At 47.6% G+C, this 22456-nt stretch overlaps 1 protein-coding gene across 3 annotated transcripts in view; it reads left to right on the forward strand.

Moving 5' to 3' along the window:
- LOC122550344 (diacylglycerol O-acyltransferase 1-like) overlaps positions 1-22456 on the forward strand; it is a 135930-nt gene that overhangs the window by 11859 nt on the left and 101615 nt on the right. Inside the window, exon 2 of one of the 3 annotated variants that reach the window (XM_087987671.1) lies at positions 18957-19085. The exons of 1 other annotated variant lie outside the window; for it this stretch is intronic. In XM_087987671.1, the coding sequence (XP_087843797.1) occupies positions 19056-19085 (30 nt within the window). In that variant the 5' untranslated portion in view covers positions 18957-19055. Of the gene's footprint in view, positions 1-18956; positions 19086-22456 lie in introns of those variants that run through there. One more of the 3 variants, XM_087987672.1, reaches the window with a different exon arrangement.

The following is a 22456-nucleotide window of genomic DNA, read 5'->3' on the forward strand; positions in this document are numbered from 1 at the left end:
CTGTCCCTGCCTGTGTTACTCTGCTAAAAGACCATAAACCCTGTCTCTGCCTGTGTTACTCTGCTAAAAGACCATAAACCCTGTCCCTGCCTGTGTTACTCTGCTAAAAGACCATAAACCCAGTCCCTGCCTGTGTTACTCTGCTAAAAGACCATAAACCCTGTCCCTGCCTGTGCTACTCTGCTAAAAGACCCAAAACCCTGTCCCTGCCTGTGTTACTCTGCTAAAAGACCCAAAACCCTGTCCCTGCCTGTGTTACTCTGCTAAAAGACCATAAACCCTGTCCCTGCCTGTGTTACTCTGCTAAAAGACCATAAACCCTGTCCCTGCCTGTGTTACTCTGCTAAAAGACCATAAACCCTGTCCCTGCCTGTGTTACTCTGCTAAAAGACCATAAATCCTGTCCCTGCCTGTGTTACTCTGCTAAAAGACCCAAAACCCTGTCTCTGCCTGTGTTACTCTGCTAAAAGACCATAAACCCTGTCCCTGCCTGTGTTACTCTGCTAAAAGACCATAAACCCTGTCCCTGCCTGTGTTACTCTGCTAAAAGACCATAAATCCTGTCCCTGCCTGTGTTACTCTGCTAAAAGACCCAAAACCCTGTCCCTGCCTGTGTTACTCTGCTAAAAGACCATAAACCCTGTCTCTGCCTGTGTTACTCTGCTAAAAGACCATAAACCCTGTCCCTGCCTGTGTTACTCTGCTAAAAGACCATAAACCCTGTCCCTGCCTGTGTTACTCTGCTAAAAGACCATAAACCCTGTCCCTGCCTGTGTTACTCTGCTAAAAGACCCAAAACCCTGTCCCTGCCTGTGTTACTCTGCTAAAAGACCCAAAACGCAGTCCCTGCCTGTGTTACTCTGCTAAAAGACCATAAACCCTGTCCCTGCCTGTGTTACTCTGCTAAAAGACCATAAACCCTGTCCCTGCCTGTGTTACTCTGCGAAAAGACCATAAACCCTGTCCCTGCCTGTGTTACTCTGCTAAAAGACCATAAACCCTGTCCCTGCCTGTGTTACTCTGCTAAAAGACCATAAACCCTGTCCCTGCCTGTGTTACTCTGCTAAAAGACCATAAACCCTGTCCCTGCCTGTGTTACTCTGCTAAAAGACCATAAACCCAGTCCCTGCCTGTGCTACTCTGCTAAAAGACCATAAACCCTGTCCCTGCCTGTGTTACTCTGCTAAAAGACCCAAAACCCTGTCCCTGCCTGTGTTACTCTGCTAAAAGACCCAAAACCCTGTCCCTGCCTGTGTTACTCTGCTAAAAGACCATAAACCCAGTCCCTGCCTGTGTTACTCTGCGAAAAGACCATAAACCCTGTCCCTGCCTGTGTTACTCTGCTAAAAGACCATAAACCCTGTCCCTGCCTGTGTTACTCTGCTAAAAGACCCAAAACCCAGTCCCTGCCTGTGTTACTCTGCTAAAAGACCATAAACCCTGTCCCTGCCTGTGTTACTCTGCTAAAAGACCATAAACCCTGTCCCTGCCTGTGTTACTCTGCTAAAAGACCCAAAACCCAGTCCCTGCCTGTGTTACTCTGCTAAAAGACCATAAACCCTGTCCCTGCCTGTGTTACTCTGCTAAAAGACCCAAAACCCAGTCCCTGCCTGTGTTACTCTGCTAAAGGACCATAAACCCTGTCCCTGCCTGTGTTACTCTGCTAAAAGACCATAAACCCTGTCCCTGCCTGTGTTACTCTGCTAAAAGACCCAAAACCCAGTCCCTGCCTGTGTTACTCTGCTAAAAGACCATAAACCCTGTCCCTGCCTGTGTTACTCTGCTAAAAGACCCAAAACCCAGTCCCTGCCTGTGTTACTCTGCTAAAAGACCATAAACCCTGTCCCTGCCTGTGTTACTCTGCTAAAAGACCATAAACCCTGTCCCTGCCTGTGTTACTCTGCTAAAAGACCATAAACCCTGTCCCTGCCTGTGTTACTCTGCTAAAGGACCATAAACCCTGTCCCTGCCTGTGTTACTCTGCTAAAAGACCATAAACCCTGTCCCTGCCTGTGTTACTCTGCTAAAAGACCATAAACCCTGTCCCTGCCTGTGTTACTCTGCTAAAAGACCATAAACCCTGTCCCTGCCTGTGTTACTCTGCTAAAGGACCATAAACCCTGTCCCTGCCTGTGTTACTCTGCTAAAAGACCATAAACCCAGTCCCTGCCTGTGTTACTCTGCTAAAGGACCATAAACCCTGTCCCTGCCTGTGTTACTCTGCTAAAAGACCAGAAACCCTGTCCCTGCCTGTGTTACTCTGCTAAAAGACCATAAACCCTGTCCCTGCCTGTGTTACTCTGCTAAAAGACCCAAAACCCTGTCCCTGCCTGTGTTACTCTGCTAAAAGACCATAAACCCAGTCCCTGCCTGTGCTACTCTGCTAAAAGACCCAAAACCCTGTCCCTGCCTGTGTTACTCTGCTAAAAGACCATAAACCCAGTCCCTGCCTGTGCTACTCTGCTAAAAGACCATAAACCCTGTCCCTGCCTGTGTTACTCTGCTAAAAGACCATAAACCCTGTCCCTGCCTGTGTTACTCTGCTAAAAGACCCAAAACCCAGTCCCTGCCTGTGTTACTCTGCTAAAAGACCATAAACCCTGTCCCTGCCTGTGTTACTCTGCTAAAAGACCATAAACCCTGTCCCTGCCTGTGTTACTCTGCTAAAAGACCCAAAACCCAGTCCCTGCCTGTGTTACTCTGCTAAAAGACCATAAACCCAGTCCCTGCCTGTGCTACTCTGCTAAAAGACCATAAACCCTGTCCCTGCCTGTGTTACTCTGCTAAAAGACCCAAAACCCTGTCCCTGCCTGTGTTACTCTGCTAAAAGACCCAAAACCCAGTCCCTGCCTGTGTTACTCTGCTAAAAGACCATAAACCCTGTCTCTGCCTGTGTTACTCTGCTAAAAGACGATAAACCCTGTCCCTGCCTGTGTTACTCTGCTAAAAGACCATAAACCCTGTCCCTGCCTGTGTTACTCTGCTAAAGGACCATAAACCCTGTCCCTGCCTGTGTTACTCTGCTAAAAGACGATAAACCCTGTCCCTGCCTGTGTTACTCTGCTAAAAGACCATAAACCCTGTCCCTGCCTGTGTTACTCTGCGAAAAGACCATAAACCCTGTCCCTGCCTGTGCTATTCTGCTAAAAGACCCAAAACCCTGTCCCTGCCTGTGCTACTCTGCTAAAAGACCATAAACCCTGTCCCTGCCTGTGTTACTCTGCGAAAAGACCATAAACCCTGTCCCTGCCTGTGTTACTCTGCTAAAAGACCCAAAACCCAGTCCCTGCCTGTGTTACTCTGCTAAAAGACCATAAACCCTGTCCCTGCCTGTGCTACTCTGCTAAAAGACCATAAACCCTGTCCCTGCTTGTGTTACTCTGCGAAAAGACCATAAACCCTGTCCCTGCCTGTGTTACTCTGCTAAAAGACCCAAAACCCAGTCCCTGCCTGTGTTACTCTGCTAAAAGACCCAAAACCCTGTCCCTGCCTGTGTTACTCTGCTAAAAGACCATAAGCCCTGTCCCTGCCTGTGCTACTCTGCTAAAAGACCATAAACCCTGTCCCTGCCTGTGTTACTCTGCTAAAAGACCATAAACCCTGTCCCTGCCTGTGTTACTCTGCGAAAAGACCATAAACCCTGTCCCTGCCTGTGTTACTCTGCGAAAAGACCATAAACCCTGTCCCTGCCTGTGTTACTCTGCGAAAAGACCATAAACCCTGTCCCTGCCTGTGTTACTCTGCGAAAAGACCATAAGCCCTGTCCCTGCCTGTGTTACTCTGCTAAAAGACCATAAACCCTGTCCCTGCCTGTGCTACTCTGCTAAAAGACCCAAAACCCTGTCCCTGCCTGTGTTACTCTGCTAAAAGACCCAAAACCCTGTCCCTGCCTGTGTTACTCTGCTAAAAGACCCAAAACCCTGTCCCTGCCTGTGTTACTCTGCTAAAAGACCATAAACCCAGTCTCTGCCTGTGTTACTCTGCTAAAAGACCCAAAACCCTGTCCCTGCCTGTGTTACTCTGCTAAAAGACCATAAACCCTGTCCCTGCCTGTGTTACTCTGCTAAAAGACCCAAAACCCTGTCCCTGCCTGTGTTACTCTGCTAAAAGACCATAAACCCTGTCCCTGCCTGTGTTACTCTGCTAAAAGACCCAAAACCCTGTCCCTGCCTGTGTTACTCTGCTAAAAGACCCAAAACCCTGTCCCTGCCTGTGTTACTCTGCTAAAAGACCCAAAACCCTGTCCCTGCCTGTGTTACTCTGCTAAAAGACCCCAAACCCTGTCCCTGCCTGTGTTACTCTGCTAAAAGACCCAAAACCCTGTCCCTGCCTGTGTTACTCTGCTAAAAGACCCAAAACCCTGTCCCTGCCTGTGTTACTCTGCTAAAAGACCATAAACCCTGTCCCTGCCTGTGTTACTCTGCTAAAAGACCCAAAACCCTGTCCCTGCCTGTGTTACTCTGCTAAAAGACCATAAACTCTGTCCCTGCCTGTGTTACTCTGCTAAAAGACCATGAACCCTGTCCCTGCCTGTGTTACTCTGCTAAAAGACCATAAACCCTGTCCCTGCCTGTGTTACTCTGCTAAAAGACCCAAAACCCTGTCCCTGCCTGTGTTACTCTGCTAAAAGACCCAAAACCCAGTCCCTGCCTGTGTTACTCTGCTAAAAGACCATAAACCCTGTCCCTTCCTGTGTTACTCTGCTAAAAGACCCAAAACCCTGTCCCTGCCTGTGTTACTCTGCTAAAAGACCATAAACCCTGTCCCTGCCTGTGTTACTCTGCTAAAAGACCATAAACCCTGTCCCTGCCTGTGTTACTCTGCTAAAAGACCATAAACCCTGTCCCTGCCTGTGTTACTCTGCTAAAAGACCCAAAACCCTGTCCCTGCCTGTGTTACTCTGCTAAAAGACCATAAACCCTGTCCCTGCCTGTGTTACTCTGCTAAAAGACCATAAACCCAGTCCCTGCCTGTGTTACTCTGCTAAAAGACCCAAAACCCTGTCCCTGCCTGTGTTACTCTGCTAAAAGACCATACACCCAGTCCCTGCCTGTGTTACTCTGCTAAAAGACCCAAAACCCTGTCCCTGCCTGTGTTACTCTGCTAAAAGACCATAAACCCAGTCCCTGCCTGTGTTACTCTGCTAAAAGACCCAAAACCCTGTCCCTGCCTGTGTTACTCTGCTAAAAGACCATAAACCCTGTCCCTGCCTGTGTTACTCTGCTAAAAGACCCAAAACCCTGTCCCTGCCTGTGTTACTCTGCTAAAAGACCCTAAACCCTGTCACTGCCTGTGTTACTCTGCTGAAAGACCATAAACCCTGTCCCTGCCTGTATTACTCTGCTAAAAGACCATAAACCCTGTCCCTGCCTGTGTTACTCTGCTAAAAGACCATAAACCCTGTCCCTTCCTGTGTTACTCTGCTAAAAGACCATAAACCCAGTCCCTGCCTGTGTTACTCTGCTAAAAGACCATAAACCCTGTCCCTGTCTGTGTTACTCTGCTAAAAGACCATAAACCCAGTCCCTGCCTGTGTTACTCTGCTAAAAGACCCAAAACCCTGTCCCTGCCTGTGTTACTCTGCTAAAAGACCATAAACCCTGTCCCTGCCTGTGTTACTCTGCTAAAAGACCATAAACCCTGTCCCTGCCTGTGTTACTCTGCTAAAAGACCCAAAACCCTGTCTCTGCCTGTGTTACTCTGCTAAAAGACCATAAACCCTGTCCCTGTCTGTGTTACTCTGCTAAAAGACCATAAACCCTGTCCCTGCCTGTGTTACTCTGCTAAAAGACCCAAAACCCTGTCCCTGCCTGTATTACTCTAAAAGACCATAACCCCTGTCTCTGCCTGTGTTACTCTGCTAAAAGACCATAAACCCTGTCCCTGCCTGTGTTACTCTGCTAAAAGACCATAAACCCTGTCCCTGTCTGTGTTACTCTGCTAAAAGACCATAAACCCTGTCCCTGCCTGTGTTACTCTGCTAAAAGACCATAAACCCTGTCCCTGTCTGTGTTACTCTGCTAAAAGACCATAAACCCTGTCCCTTCCTGTGTTACTCTGCTAAAAGACCCAAAACCCTGTCCCTGCCTGTATTACTCTAAAAGACCATAAACCCTGTCCCTGCCTGTGTTACTCTGCTAAAAGACCATAAACCCAGTCCCTGCCTGTGTTACTCTGCTAAAAGACCATAAACCCTGTCTCTGCCTGTGTTACTCTGCTAAAAGACCCAAAACCCTGTCCCTGCCTGTGTTACTCTGCTAAAAGACCATAAACCCTGTCCCTGCCTGTGTTACTCTGCTAAAAGACCATAAACCCTGTCCCTGCCTGTGTTACTCTGCTAAAAGACCCAAAACCCTGTCCCTGCCTGTGTTACTCTGCTAAAAGACCATAAACCCAGTCCCTGCCTGTGTTACTCTGCTAAAAGACCCAAAACCCTGTCCCTGCCTGTGTTACTCTGCTAAAAGACCATAAACCCTGTCTCTGCCTGTGTTACTCTGCTAAAAGACCCAAAACCCTGTCCCTGCCTGTGTTACTCTGCTAAAAGACCATAAACCCAGTCCCTGCCTGTGTTACTCTGCTAAAAGACCATAAACCCTGTCCCTGCCTGTGTTACTCTGCTAAAAGACCATAAACCCTGTCCCTGCCTGTGTTACTCTGCTAAAAGACCCAAAACCCTGTCTCTGCCTGTGTTACTCTGCTAAAAGACCCAAAACCCTGTCCCTGCCTGTGTTACTCTGCTAAAAGACCATAAACCCAGTCCCTGCCTGTGTTACTCTGCTAAAAGACCATAAACCCTGTCCCTGCCTGTTACTCTGCTAAAAGACCATAAACCCTGTCCCTGTCTGTGTTACTCTGCTAAAAGACCCAAAACCCTGTCCCTGCCTGTGTTACTCTGCTAAAAGACCATAAACCCTGTCCCTGCCTGTGTTACTCTGCTAAAAGACCATAAACCCTGTCCCTGCCTGTGTTACTCTGCTAAAAGACCATAAACCCTGTCTCTGCCTGTGTTACTCTGCTAAAAGACCATAAACCCTGTCCCTGCCTGTGTTACTCTGCTAAAAGACCCAAAACCCTGTCCCTGCCTGTGTTACTCTGCTAAAAGTCCATAAACCCTGTCTCTGCCTGTGTTACTCTGCTAAAAGACCATAAACCCTGTCCCTGCCTGTGTTACTCTGCTAAAAGACCATAAACCCTGTCCCTGCCTGTGTTACTCTGCTAAAAGACCATAAACCCTGTCCCTGCCTGTGTTACTCTGCTAAAAGACCATAAACCCTGTCTCTGCCTGTGTTACTCTGCTAAAAGACCATAAACCCTGTCCCTGCCTGTGTTACTCTGCTAAAAGACCCAAAACCCTGTCCCTGCCTGTGTTACTCTGCTAAAAGTCCATAAACCCTGTCTCTGCCTGTGTTACTCTGCTAAAAGACCATAAACCCAGTCCCTGCCTGTGTTACTCTGCTAAAAGACCCAAAACCCTGTCTCTGCCTGTGTTACTCTGCTAAAAGACCATAAACCCTGTCCCTGCCTGTGTTACTCTGCTAAAAGACCCAAAACCCTGTCTCTGCCTGTGTTACTCTGCTAAAAGACCATAAACCCTGTCCCTGCCTGTGTTACTCTGCTAAAAGACCATAAACCCTGTCCCTGCCTGTGTTACTCTGCTAAAAGACCATAAACCCTGTCCCTGCCTGTTACTCTGCTAAAAGACCATAAACCCTGTCCCTGCCTGTGTTACTCTGCTAAAAGACCATAAACCCTGTCCCTGCCTGTGTTACTCTGCTAAAAGACCATAAACCCTGTCCCTGCCTGTGTTACTCTGCTAAAAGACCATAAACCCAGTCCCTGCCTGTGTTACTCTGCTAAAATACCATAAACCCTGTCCCTGCCTGTGTTACTCTGCTAAAAGACCATAAACCCAGTCCCTGCCTGTGTTACTCTGCTAAAAGACCCAAAACCCAGTCCCTGCCTGTGTTACTCTGCTAAAAGACCATAAACCCTGTCCCTGTCTGTGTTACTCTGCTAAAAGACCATAAACCCTGTCCCTGCCTGTGTTACTCTGCTAAAAGACCATAAACCCTGTCCCTGCCTGTGTTACTCTGCTAAAAGACCATAAACCCTGTCCCTGCCTGTGTTACTCTGCTAAAAGACCATAAACCCTGTCCCTGCCTGTGTTACTCTGCTAAAAGACCATAAACCCTGTCCCTGCCTGTGTTACTCTGCTAAAAGACCATAAACCCTGTCCCTGCCTGTGTTACTCTGCTAAAAGACCATAAACCCAGTCCCTGCCTGTGTTACTCTGCTAAAAGACCATAAACCCTGTCCCTGCCTGTGTTACTCTGCTAAAAGACCCAAAACCCTGTCCCTGCCTGTGTTACTCTGCTAAAAGACCCAAAACCCTGTCCCTGCCTGTGTTACTCTGCTAAAAGACCCAAAACCCTGTCCCTGCCTGTGTTACTCTGCTAAAAGACCCAAAACCCTGTCCCTGCCTGTGTTACTCTGCTAAAAGACCATAAACCCTGTCCCTGCCTGTGTTACTCTGCTAAAAGACCCAAAACCCTGTCCCTGCCTGTGTTACTCTGCTAAAAGACCCAAAACCCTGTCCCTGCCTGTGTTACTCTGCTAAAAGACCCAAAACCCTGTCCCTGCCTGTGTTACTCTGCTAAAAGACCATAAACCCTGTCCCTGCCTGTGTTACTCTGCTAAAAGACCATAAACCCAGTCCCTGCCTGTGCTACTCTGCTAAAAGACCATAAACCCTGTCCCTGCCTGTGTTACTCTGCTAAAAGACCCAAAACCCTGTCCCTGCCTGTGTTACTCTGCTAAAAGACCCAAAACCCTGTCCCTGCCTGTGTTACTCTGCCAAAAGACCCAAAACCCTGTCCCTGCCTGTGTTACTCTGCTAAAAGACCCAAAACCCTGTCCCTGCCTGTGTTACTCTGCTAAAAGACCCAAAACCCAGTCCCTGCCTGTGTTACTCTGCTAAAAGACCCAAAACCCAGTCCCTGCCTGTGTTACTCTGCTAAAAGACCATGAACCCAGTCCCTGCCTGTGTTACTCTGCTAAAGGACCATAAACCCTGTCCCTGCCTGTGTTACTCTGCTAAAAGACCCAAAACCATGTCCCTGCCTGTGTTACTCTGCTAAAAGACCATGAACCCAGTCCCTGCCTGTGTTACTCTGCTAAAGGACCATAAACCCTGTCCCTGCCTGTGTTACTCTGCTAAAAGACCATAAACCCTGTCCCTGCCTGTGTTACTCTGCTAAAGGACCATAAACCCTGTCCCTGCCTGTGTTACTCTGCTAAAGGACCATAAACCCTGTCTCTGCCTGTGTTACTCTGCTAAAGGACCATAAACCCTGTCTCTGCCTGTGTTACTCTGCTAAAAGACCATAAACCCTGTCCCTGCCTGTGTTACTCTGCTAAAAGACCATAAACCCTGTCCCTGCCTGTTACTCTGCTAAAAGACCATAAACCCTGTCCCTGCCTGTTACTCTGCTAAAAGACCATAAACCCTGTCCCTGCCTGTTACTCTGCTAAAAGACCATAAACCCTGTCCCTGCCTGTTACTCTGCTAAAAGACCATAAACCCTGTCCCTGCCTGTTACTCTGCTAAAAGACCATAAACCCTGTCCCTGCCTGTTACTCTGCTAAAAGACCATAAACCCTGTCCCTGCCTGTGTTACTCTGCTAAAAGACCATGAACCCTGTCCCTGCCTGTGTTACTCTGCGAAAAGACCATGAACCCTGTCCCTGCCTGTGTTACTCTGCGAAAAGACCATGAACCCTGTCCCTGCCTGTGTTACTCTGCTAAAAGACCCAAAACCCTGTCCCTGCCTGTGTTACTCTGCTAAAGGACCATAAACCCTGTCCCTGCCTGTGTTACTCTGCTAAAAGACCCAAAACCCTGTCCCTGCCTGTGTTACTCTGCTAAAAGACCCAAAACCCTGTCCCTGCCTGTGTTACTCTGCTAAAAGACCCAAAACCCTGTCCCTGCCTGTGTTACTCTGCTAAAAGACCCAAAACCCTGTCCCTGCCTGTGTTACTCTGCTAAAAGACCATAAACCCTGTCCCTGCCTGTGTTACTCTGCTAAAAGACCATAAACCCTGTCCCTGCCTGTGTTACTCTGCTAAAAGACCATAAACCCTGTCCCTGCCTGTGTTACTCTGCTAAAAGACCCAAAACCCTGTCCCTGCCTGTGTTACTCTGCTAAAAGACCCAAAACCCTGTCCCTGCCTGTGTTACTCTGCTAAAAGACCCAAAACCCTGTCCCTGCCTGTGTTACTCTGCTAAAAGACCCAAAACCCTGTCCCTGCCTGTGTTACTCTGCTAAAAGACCCAAAACCCTGTCCCTGCCTGTGTTACTCTGCTAAAAGACCATAAATCCTGTCCCTGCCTGTGTTACTCTGCTAAAAGACCATAAACCCTGTCCCTGCCTGTGTTACTCTGCTAAAAGACCCAAAACCCTGTCCCTGCCTGTGTTACTCTGCTAAAAGACCATAAACCCTGTCCCTGCCTGTGTTACTCTGCTAAAAGACCATAAACCCTGTCCCTGCCTGTGTTACTCTGCGAAAAGACCATAAACCCTGTCCCTGCCTGTGTTACTCTGCGAAAAGACCATAAACCCTGTCCCTGCCTGTGTTACTCTGCTAAAAGACCCAAAACCCTGTCCCTGCCTGTGCTACTCTGCTAAAAGACCATAAACCCTGTCCCTGCCTGTGTTACTCTGCTAAAAGACCATAAACCCTGTCCCTGCCTGTGTTACTCTGCTAAAAGACCATAAACCCTGTCCCTGCCTGTGTTACTCTGCGAAAAGACCATAAACCCTGTCCCTGCCTGTGTTACTCTGCGAAAAGACCATAAACCCTGTCCCTGCCTGTGTTACTCTGCTAAAAGACCCAAAACCCTGTCCCTGCCTGTGCTACTCTGCTAAAAGACCATAAACCCTGTCCCTGCCTGTGTTACTCTGCTAAAAGACCATAAACCCTGTCCCTGCCTGTGTTACTCTGCTAAAAGACCATAAACCCTGTCCCTGCCTGTGTTACTCTGCGAAAAGACCATAAACCCTGTCCCTGCCTGTGTTACTCTGCTAAAAGACCCAAAACCCTGTCCCTGCCTGTGCTACTCTGCTAAAAGACCATAAACCCTGTCCCTGCCTGTGTTACTCTGCTAAAAGACCATAAACCCTGTCCCTGCCTGTGTTACTCTGCTAAAAGACCATAAACCCTGTCCCTGCCTGTGTTACTCTGCGAAAAGACCATAAACCCTGTCCCTGCCTGTGTTACTCTGCGAAAAGACCATAAACCCTGTCCCTGCCTGTGTTACTCTGCTAAAAGACCATAAACCCTGTCCCTGCCTGTGTTACTCTGCTAAAGGACCATAAACCCTGTCCCTGCCTGTGTTACTCTGCTAAAAGACCATAAACCCTGTCCCTGCCTGTGTTACTCTGCTAAAAGACCATAAACCCTGTCCCTGCCTGTGTTACTCTGCTAAAAGACCATAAACCCTGTCCCTGCCTGTGTTACTCTGCTAAAAGACCATAAACCCTGTCCCTGCCTGTGTTACTCTGCTAAAAGACCCAAAACGCAGTCCCTGCCTGTGTTACTCTGCTAAAAGACCATAAACCCTGTCCCTGCCTGTGTTACTCTGCTAAAAGACCATAAACCCTGTCCCTGCCTGTGCTACTCTGTTAAAAGACCCAAAACCCTGTCCCTGCCTGTGTTACTCTGCTAAAAGACCCAAAACCCTGTCCCTGCCTGTGTTACTCTGCTAAAAGACCATAAACCCTGTCCCTGCCTGTGTTTCTCTGCTAAAAGACACAAAACGCAGTCCCTGCCTGTGTTACTCTGCTAAAAGACCCCAAACCCTGTCCCTGCCTGTGTTACTCTGCTAAAAGACCATAAACCCTGTCCCTGCCTGTGTTACTCTGCTAAAAGACACAAAACCCTGTCCCTGCCTGTGTTACTCTGCTAAAACACCATAAACCCTGTCCCTGCCTGTGTTACTCTGCTAAAAGACACAAAACCCTGTCCCTGCCTGTGTTACTCTGCTAAAAGACCCAAAACCCTGTCCCTGCCTGTGTTACTCTGCTAAAAGACCATAAACCCTGTCCCTGCCTGTGTTACTCTGCTAAAAGACCATAAACCCTGTCCCTGCCTGTGTTACTCTGCTAAAAGACCATAAACCCTGTCCCTGCCTGTGTTACTCTGCGAAAAGACCATAAACCCTGTCCCTGCCTGTGTTACTCTGCGAAAAGACCATAAACCCTGTCCCTGCCTGTGTTACTCTGCTAAAAGACCCAAAATCCTGTCCCTGCCTGTGTTACTCTGCTAAAAGACCATAAACCCAGTCCCTGCCTGTGTTACTCTGCTAAAAGACCATAAACCCTGTCCCTGCCTGTGTTACTCTGCTAAAAGACCCAAAACCCTGTCCCTGCCTGTGTTACTCTGCTAAAGGACCATAAACCCTGTCCCTGCCTGTGTTACTCTGCTAAAAGACCCAAAATCCTGTCCCTGCCTGTGTTACTCTGCTAAAAGACCATAAACCCAGTCCCTGCCTGTGTTACTCTGCTAAAAGACCATAAACCCTGTCCCTGCCTGTGTTACTCTGCTGAAAGACCCAAAACCCTGTCCCTGCCTGTGTTACTCTGCTAAAGGACCATAAACCCTGTCCCTGCCTGTGTTACTCTGCTAAAACACCATAAACCCTGTCCCTGCCTGTGTTACTCTGCTAAAAGACACAAAACCCTGTCCCTGCCTGTGTTACTCTGCTAAAAGACCATAAACCCTGTCCCTGCCTGTGTTACTCTGCTAAAAGACCATAAACCCAGTCCCTGCTTGTGTTACTCTGCTAAAAGACCCCAAACCCTGTCCCTGCCTGTGTTACTCTGCTAAAAGACCATAAACCCAGTCCCTGCCTGTGTTACTCTGCTAAAAGACCATAAACCCTGTCCCTGCCTGTGTTACTCTGCTAAAAGACCATAAACCCTGTCCCTGCCTGTGTTACTCTGCTAAAAGACCATAAACCCTGTCCCTGCCTGTGTTACTCTGCTAAAAGACCCAAAACCCTGTCCCTGCCTGTGTTACTCTGCTAAAAGACCCAAAATCCTGTCTCTGCCTGTGTTACTCTGCTAAAAGACCATAAACCCTGTCCCTGCCTGTGTTACTCTGCTAAAGGACCATAAACCCTGTCCCTGCCTGTGTTACTCTGCTAAAAGACCCAAAACCCTGTCCCTGCCTGTGTTACTCTGCTAAAAGACCCAAAACCCTGTCCCTGCCTGTGTTACTCTGCTAAAAGACCATAAACCCTGTCCCTGCCTGTGTTACTCTGGTAAAAGACCATAAACCCTGTCCCTGCCTGTGTTACTCTGCTAAAAGACGATAAACCCTGTCCCTGCCTGTGTTACTCTGCTAAAAGACCCAAAACCCTGTCCCTGCCTGTGTTACTCTGCTAAAAGACCCAAAACCCTGTCCCTGCCTGTGTTACTCTGCTAAAAGACCCAAAACCCTGTCCCTGCCTGTGTTACTCTGCTAAAGGACCATAAACCCTGTCCCTGCCTGTGTTACTCTGCTAAAAGACCCAAAATCCTGTCCCTGCCTGTGTTACTCTGCTAAAAGACCCAAAACGCAGTCCCTGCCTGTGTTACTCTGCTAAAAGACCCCAAACCCTGTCCCTGCCTGTGTTACTCTGCTAAAAGACCATAAACCCTGTCCCTGCCTGTGTTACTCTGCTAAAAGACCATAAACCCTGTCCCTGCCTGTGTTACTCTGCTAAAAGACCCCAAACCCTGTCCCTGCCTGTGTTACTCTGCTAAAAGACCATAAACCCTGTCCCTGCCTGTGTTACTCTGCTAAAGGACCATAAACCCTGTCCCTGCCTGTGTTACTCTGCTAAAAGACCCAAAATCCTGTCCCTGCCTGTGTTACTCTGCTAAAAGACCCCAAACCCTGTCCCTGCCTGTGTTACTCTGCTAAAAGACCCCAAACCCTGTCCCTGCCTGTGTTACTCTGCTAAAAGACCATAAACCCTGTCCCTGCCTGTGTTACTCTGCTAAAAGACGATAAACCCTGTCCCTGCCTGTGTTACTCTGCTAAAAGACCATAAACCCTGTCCCTGCCTGTGTTACTCTGCTAAAAGACCATAAACCCTGTCCCTGCCTGTGTTACTCTGCTAAAAGACCATAAACCCTGTCCCTGCCTGTGTTACTCTGCTAAAAGACCCAAAACCCTGTCCCTGCCTGTGTTACTCTGCTAAAAGACCATAAACCCTGTCCCTGCCTGTGTTACTCTGCTAAAAGACCCCAAACCCTGTCCCTGCCTGTGTTACTCTGCTAAAAGACCATAAACCCTGTCCCTGCCTGTGTTACTCTGCTAAAAGACCATAAACCCTGTCCCTGCCTGTGTTACTCTGCTAAAAGACCATAAACCCTGTCCCTGCCTGTGTTACTCTGCTAAAAGACCCAAAATCCTGTCCCTGCCTGTGTTACTCTGCTAAAAGACCCCAAACCCTGTCCCTGCCTGTGCTACTCTGCTAAAAGACCATAAACCCTGTCCCTGCCTGTGTTACTCTGCTAAAAGACCATAAACCCTGTCCCTGCCTGTGTTACTCTGCTAAAGGACCATAAACCCTGTCCCTGCCTGTGTTACTCTGCTAAAAGACCATAAACCCTGTCCCTGCCTGTGTTACTCTGCTAAAAGACCCAAAACGCAGTCCCTGCCTGTGTTACTCTGCTAAAAGACCATAAACCCTGTCCCTGCCTGTGTTACTCTGCTAAAAGACCATAAACCCTGTCCCTGCCTGTGCTACTCTGTTAAAAGACCCAAAACCCTGTCCCTGCCTGTATTACTCTAAAAGACTATAACCCCTGTCCCTGCCTGTGTTACTCTGCTAAAAGACCATAAACCCTGTCCCTGCCTGTGTTACTCTGCTAAAAGACCATAAACCCTGTCCCTGCCTGTGTTACTCTGCTAAAAGACCATAAACCCTGTCCCTGCCTGTGTTACTCTGCTAAAAGACCATAAACCCAGTCCCTGCCTGTGTTACTCTGCTAAAAGACCCAAAACCCTGTCCCTGCCTGTGTTACTCTGCTAAAAGACCATAAACCCAGTCCCTGCCTGTGTTACTCTGCTAAAAGACCCAACACCCAGTCCCTGCCTGTGTTACTCTGCTAAAAGACCCCAAACCCGTTCCCTGCCTGTGTTACTCTGCTAAAAGACCATAAACCCTGTCTCTGCCTGTGTTACTCTGCTAAAAGACCCAAAACCCTGTCCCTGCCTGTGTTACTCTGCTAAAAGACCATAAACCCAGTCCCTGCCTGTGTTACTCTGCTAAAAGACCATAAACCCTGTCCCTGCCTGTGTTACTCTGCGAAAAGACCATAAACCCTGTCCCTGCCTGTGTTACTCTGCTAAAAGACCATAAACCCTGTCCCTGCCTGTGTTACTCTGCTAAAAGACCATAAACCCAGTCCCTGCCTGTGTTACTCTGCTAAAAGACCCAAAACCCTGTCCCTGCCTGTGTTACTCTGCTAAAAGACCCAAAACGCTGTCCCTGCCTGTGTTACTCTGCTAAAAGACCATAAACCCTGTCCCTGCCTGTGTTACTCTGCTAAAGGACCATAAACCCTGTCCCTGCCTGTGTTACTCTGCTAAAAGACCCAAAACCCTGTCCCTGCCTGTGTTACTCTGCTAAAAGACCCAAAACGCTGTCCCTGCCTGTGTTACTCTGCTAAAAGACCATAAACCCTGTCCCTGCCTGTGTTACTCTGCTAAAAGACCATAAACCCTGTCCCTGCCTGTGTTACTCTGCTAAAAGACCATAAACCCTGTCTCTGCCTGTGTTACTCTGCTAAAAGACCCAAAACCCTGTCCCTGCCTGTGTTACTCTGCTAAAAGACCATAAACCCAGTCCCTGCCTGTGTTACTCTGCTAAAAGACCCAAAACCCAGTCCCTGCCTGTGTTACTCTGCTAAAAGACCCCAAACCCTGTCCCTGCCTGTGTTACTCTGCTAAAAGACCCAAAACCCTGTCCCTGCCTGTGTTACTCTGCTAAAAGACCATAAACCCAGTCCCTGCCTGTGTTACTCTGCTAAAAGACCATAAACCTTGTCCCTGCCTGTGTTACTCTGCTAAAAGACCATAAACCCTGTCTCTGCCTGTGTTACTCTGCTAAAAGACCCAAAACCCTGTCCCTGCCTGTGTTACTCTGCTAAAAGACCATAAACCCTGTCCCTGCCTGTGCTACTCTGCTAAAAGACCCAAAACCCTGTCCCCGCCTGTGTTACTCTGCTAAAAGACCATAAACCCTGTCTCTGCCTGTGTTACTCTGCTAAAAGACCCAAAACCCTGTCCCCGCCTGTGTTACTCTGCTAAAAGACCATAAACCCTGTCCCTGCCTGTGCTACTCTGCTAAAAGACCCAAAACCCTGTCCCTGCCTGTGTTACTCTGCTAAAAGACCCAAAACCCTGTCCCTGCCTGTGTTACTCTGCTAAAAGACCATAAACCCTGTCCCTGCCTGTGTTACTCTGCTAAAAGACCATAAACCCTGTCCCTGCCTGTGTTACTCTGCTAAAAGACCATAAACCCTGTCCCTGCCTGTGTTACTCTGCTAAAAGACCATAAACCCTGTCCCTGCCTGTGTTACTCTGCTAAAAGACCATAAATCCTGTCCCTGCCTGTGTTACTCTGCTAAAAGACCCAAAACCCTGTCTCTGCCTGTGTTACTCTGCTAAAAGACCATAAACCCTGTCCCTGCCTGTGTTACTCTGCTAAAAGACCATAAACCCTGTCCCTGCCTGTGTTACTCTGCTAAAAGACCATAAATCCTGTCCCTGCCTGTGTTACTCTGCTAAAAGACCCAAAACCCTGTCCCTGCCTGTGTTACTCTGCTAAAAGACCATAAACCCTGTCTCTGCCTGTGTTACTCTGCTAAAAGACCATAAACCCTGTCTCTGCCTGTGTTACTCTGCTAAAAGACCATAAATCCTGTCCCTGCCTGTGTTACTCTGCTAAAAGACCATAAACCCTGTCCCTGCCTGTGTTACTCTGCTAAAAGACCCAAAACCCTGTCTCTGCCTGTGTTACTCTGCTAAAAGACCCAAAACCCTGTCTCTGCCTGTGTTACTCTGCTAAAAGACCATAAACCCTGTCCCTGCCTGTGTTACTCTGCTAAAAGACCCAAAACCCTGTCCCTGCCTGTGTTACTCTGCTAAAAGACCCAAAACCCTGTCCCTGCCTGTGTTACTCTGCTAAAAGACCATAAATCCTGTCCCTGCCTGTGTTACTCTGCTAAAAGACCCAAAACCCTGTCTCTGCCTGTGTTACTCTGCTAAAAGACCCAAAACGCAGTCCCTGCCTGTGTTACTCTGCTAAAAGACCATAAACCCTGTCTCTGCCTGTGTTACTCTGCTAAAAGACCATAAACCCTGTCTCTGCCTGTGTTACTCTGCTAAAAGACCATAAACCCTGTCCCTGCCTGTGTTACTCTGCTAAAAGACCCAAAACCCTGTCCCTGCCTGTGTTACTCTGCTAAAAGACCATAAATCCTGTCCCTGCCTGTGTTACTCTGCTAAAAGACCCAAAACCCTGTCTCTGCCTGTGTTACTCTGCTAAAAGACCCAAAACCCAGTCCCTGCCTGTGTTACTCTGCTAAAAGACCATAAACCCTGTCTCTGCCTGTGTTACTCTGCTAAAAGACCATAAACCCTGTCCCTGCCTGTGTTACTCTGCTAAAAGACCATAAATCCTGTCCCTGCCTGTGTTACTCTGCTAAAAGACCCAAAACCCTGTCTCTGCCTGTGTTACTCTGCTAAAAGACCCAAAACCCAGTCCCTGCCTGTGTTACTCTGCTAAAAGACCATAAACCCTGTCTCTGCCTGTGTTACTCTGCTAAAAGACCATAAACCCTGTCCCTGCCTGTGTTACTCTGCTAAAAGACCCAAAACCCAGTCCCTGCCTGTGTTACTCTGCTAAAAGACCATAAACCCTGTCTCTGCCTGTGTTACTCTGCTAAAAGACCATAAACCCTGTCCCTGCCTGTGTTACTCTGCTAAAAGACCCAAAACCCTGTCTCTGCCTGTGTTACTCTGCTAAAAGACCATAAACCCTGTCCCTGCCTGTGTTACTCTGCTAAAAGACCCAAAACCCTGTCTCTGCCTGTGTTACTCTGCTAAAAGACCATAAACCCTGTCCCTGCCTGTGTTACTCTGCTAAAAGACCATAAACCCTGTCCCTGCCTGTGTTACTCTGCTAAAAGACCCAAAACCCTGTCCCTGCCTGTGTTACTCTGCTAAAAGACCCCAAACCCTGTCCCTGCCTGTGTTACTCTGCTAAAAGACCCAAAACCCTGTCCCTGCCTGTGTTACTCTGCTAAAAGACCCCAAACCCTGTCCCTGCCTGTGTTACTCTGCTAAAAGACCATAAACCCTGTCCCTGCCTGTGTTACTCTGGTAAAAGACCCCAAACCCTGTCCCTGCCTGTGTTACTCTGCTAAAGGACCATAAACCCTGTCCCTGCCTGTGTTACTCTGCTAAAAGACCATAAACCCTGTCCTTGCCTGTGTTACTCTGCTGAAAGACCCAAAACCCTGTCCCTGCCTGTGTTACTCTGCTAAAAGACCCAAAACCCTGTCCCTGCCTGTGTTACTCTGCTGAAAGACCATAAACCCTGTCCCTGCCTGTGTTACTCTGCTAAAGGACCATAAACCCTGTCCCTGCCTGTGTTACTCTGCTAAAAGACCCAAAACCCTGTCCCTGCCTGTGTTACTCTGCTAAAAGACCCAAAACCCTGTCCCTGCCTGTGTTACTCTGCTAAAAGACCCAAAACCCTGTCCCTGCCTGTGCTCCTCTGCTAAAAGACCATAAACCCTGTTTTGTGTTCAGAAAATAACTTTTTAATTTGCATACTTGGGTGCATATTTGTGCCTGCCTGCCATGAGAAAACTAATGTGTATGTTTGTACACTGTAGAGCAGTTGGAGCGGAAGAGATAAGCAGAGTATGTAACCAAGGCGCGCACATGAAACTGCTCACACCTTGAAAACAAGGTGCTGAACCCAGTGAGAGAGGATGAAACTTAGCGAGAGTTTGGAGGAAGAGGTGAGCAAATATTAAGGATCGAACAGTATCTGAGAGACAGACAGGCACATTAGGATGGAGCAAGAACAGTGATAATGGCCAGGCAAAATTAATGTTCTCTCCAGTGTTGGGAAGGAGGAGATGCTGTAAGAGGAGCTCAAGAATGGTAAGGCTCAAGAGGTCTCTCACGACAAGAAAGGTAGAGAATTGAAGAAATTCCAATATTCACAATTCTGCGCCCATCTTAAGTGATCTTGTGAGGGAGCAAGGGGAGACTGATGTTTGGAGGCTGATATGTTGCATTTTCAGGTCTGTGTGGGCAGTCTGAAGATTGTTGGACTTGGCATGTTCCCAATGTCTGGGGCTGTATTTTACCCCGTTTTAGTGTGGGCCGTATGTGAATGTCGAAGTTTCATTAATTTCCCACCTATTATTCAACACATCCTTCCGCAACACATCGCTCTGCACTCTGGTGCAAGTTGTTTTTGTTTCCACAACTAACTTGAAAAGCACGAAGTCCTCTTGAATTGTATGTCAAGGTATCAACTCAATTCTTGAAGCCTGTTTCAAGCTAGAAGAGGCGTTTGTTGAAATGAAAAAGTTTTTGCTATTTGTGCAGCAGAGCAGGAATTTCTAAAATTAAATACAAATGCGGAGCATGCTGCTCAGCAGGCCTGGCAGCATCTCTGGTGAGAAAACCCGTTAAAGTTCTAAGGGGAAAGCAAGGACTACAGATGCTGGATGTCAGCGTGTGGTGCTGGGAAAGCACCGCTGGTCAGGCAGTATCCAAACAGCAGGAGAGTCGAGGTTTGGAGAATTCCTGGTGTAGAGCTTATGTTTGAATCCGCGACTCTTCTCCGATGTTGCCTCTATAAGGTCACCCCTCAGCCTTCGATACTCCAGGGAAAACAGCCTCAGCCTCTCCCTGTAGCTCAGATCCTCCAACCCTGGCAACATCCTTGTAAATCTCTTCTGAACCCTTTCAAGTTTCACAACATCTTTCTGATAGGAAGGAGACGAGTATTGTACACAATATTCCAACAGTGGCCTAACCAATGTCCTGTACAGCCGCTACATGACCTCCCAACTCCTGTACTCTGACCAATAAAAGAAAGCATACTAAACACCTTCTTCAATATCCTATCTACCTGCAACTCCACTTTCAAGGAGCTATGAACCTGCACTCCCAAGGTCTCTTTATTCAGCAACACTCCCTAGGACCTTACCATTAAGTGAATCAGTCCTGCTAAGATTTGCTTTCTCAAAATGTAGCACCTCTCATTTATCTGAATTAAACTCCATCTGCCACTTCTCAGCCCATTGGCCCATCTGATCAAGATCCTGTTGTAATCTGAGGTAACCCACTTTGTTGTCCACTACACCTCCAATTTTGGTGCCATCTGCAAACTTACTAACTGTACCTCTATGCTCGCATCCAAATCATTTATGTAAATGACAACAAGTAGAGGGCCCAGCACTGATCCTTGTGGCACTCCGCTGGTCACAGGCCTCCAATCTGAAAAACAACCCTCCACCACCACCCTCTGTCTCCTACCTTTGAGCCAGTTCTGTATCCAAATGGCTAATTCTCCCTGTATTCCATGAGATCTAACCTTGCTAATCAGTCTCCCATGGGGAACCTTGTCGAACGCCTTACTGAAATCCATATAGATCACATCTACTGCTCTGCCCTCATCAATCTTCTTTGTTACTTCTTTAAAAAGCTCAATCAAGTTTGTGAGACATGATTTCCCACGCACAAAGCCATGTTGACTATCCCTAATCAGTCCTTGCCTTTCCAAATACATTTACATCCTGTCCCTCAGGATTCCCTCCAACAACTTGCCCACCACCGAGGTCAGGCTCACTGGTCTATAGTTCCTGGCTTGACCTTACCACTCTTCTTAAACAGTGGCACCACGTTAGCCAACCTCCAGCCTTCTGGCACCTCACCTGTAACTAACGAAGATCCAAATATATCTCAGTAACAGGTCCAGCAATCACTTCTCTAGCTTCCCATAGAGTTCTAGAGTACACCTGATCAAATCCTGGGGATTTATCCACCTTTGTTTCAAGACATCCAGCACTTCCTCCTCTGTAATATGGACATTTTGCAAGATGTTACCATCTACTTTGCTACTTTCTATATCTTCCATATCCTTTTCCACAGTAAATACTGATGCAAAATACTCGTTTAGTATCTCCCCCATTTTCTGCGGTTCCACACAAAGGCCACCTTGCTGATCTTTGAGGGGCCATATTCTCTCCCTTTTGTCCTTAATATATTTGTAAAAGTCTTTGGATTCTCCTTAATTCTATTTCCCTCTAAGTATACTCCTACTTCCTTTATACTCTTCTAAGGATTCACTTGATCTATCCTGTCTTACCTGACATATGCTTCCTTCTTTTTCTTAACCAAACCCTCAATTTCTTTAGTCATCCAGCATTCCCTACACCTACCAGCCTTTCCTTTCACCCTGACAGGAATATATTTTTTCTGGATTCCTGTTATCTTATTTCTGAAGGCTTCCCATTTTCTAGCCGTCCCTTTACCTGCGAACATCTGCCCCCAATCAGCTTTTGAAAGTTCTTGCCTAATACCGTCAAAATTGGCCTTTCTCCAATTTAGAACTTCAACTTTTAGATCTAGTCTATCCTTTTCCATCACTATTTTAAATCTAATAGAATTATGGTCGCTGGCCCCAAAGTGCTCCCCCACTGACACCTCAGTCACCTGCCCTGCCTTATTTCCCAAAAGTAGGTCAAGTTTTGCACCTTCTCTAGTAAGTACATCCACATACTGAATCAGAAAATTTTCTTGTGTACGCTTAACAAATTCCTCTCCATCTAAACCCTTAACACTATGGCAGTCCCAGTCTATGTTTGGAAAGTTAAAATCCCCTTCCATAACCACTTTATTATTCTTACAGATAGCTGAGATCTCCTTACGAGTTTGTTTCTCAATTTTCCTCTGATTATTGGGGCATCTATAATACAATCCCAATAAGGTGATCATCCCTTTCTTATTTCTCAGTTCCACCCAAATAACTTCCCTGGATGTATTCCCAGGAATATCCTCCCTCAGCACAGCTGTAATGCTATCACTTATCAAAAACGCCACTCCCCCTCTTCTCTTGCCTCCCTTTCTATCCTTCCTGAAGCATTTGTATCCTGGAACATTAAGCTGCCAGTCCTGTCCATCCCTGAGCCATGTTTCTGTAATTGCTATGATATCCCAGTCCCATGTTCCTAACCATGTCCTGAGTTCATCTGCCTTCCCTGTTAGGCCCCTTGCATTGAAATAAATGCAGTTTAATTTATTAGTCCTACCTTGTCCCGGCCTGCCCTGACTGACTCACTTCTGTTCTCAACTGTACCAGTCTCAGATTGAT

This window comes from Chiloscyllium plagiosum, unplaced genomic scaffold (genome assembly GCF_037043375.1).
Source record: "Chiloscyllium plagiosum isolate Xiang-an unplaced genomic scaffold, Cpla_swu_hap1 HiC_scaffold_5, whole genome shotgun sequence".
NCBI lineage: Eukaryota > Metazoa > Chordata > Chondrichthyes > Orectolobiformes > Hemiscylliidae > Chiloscyllium > Chiloscyllium plagiosum.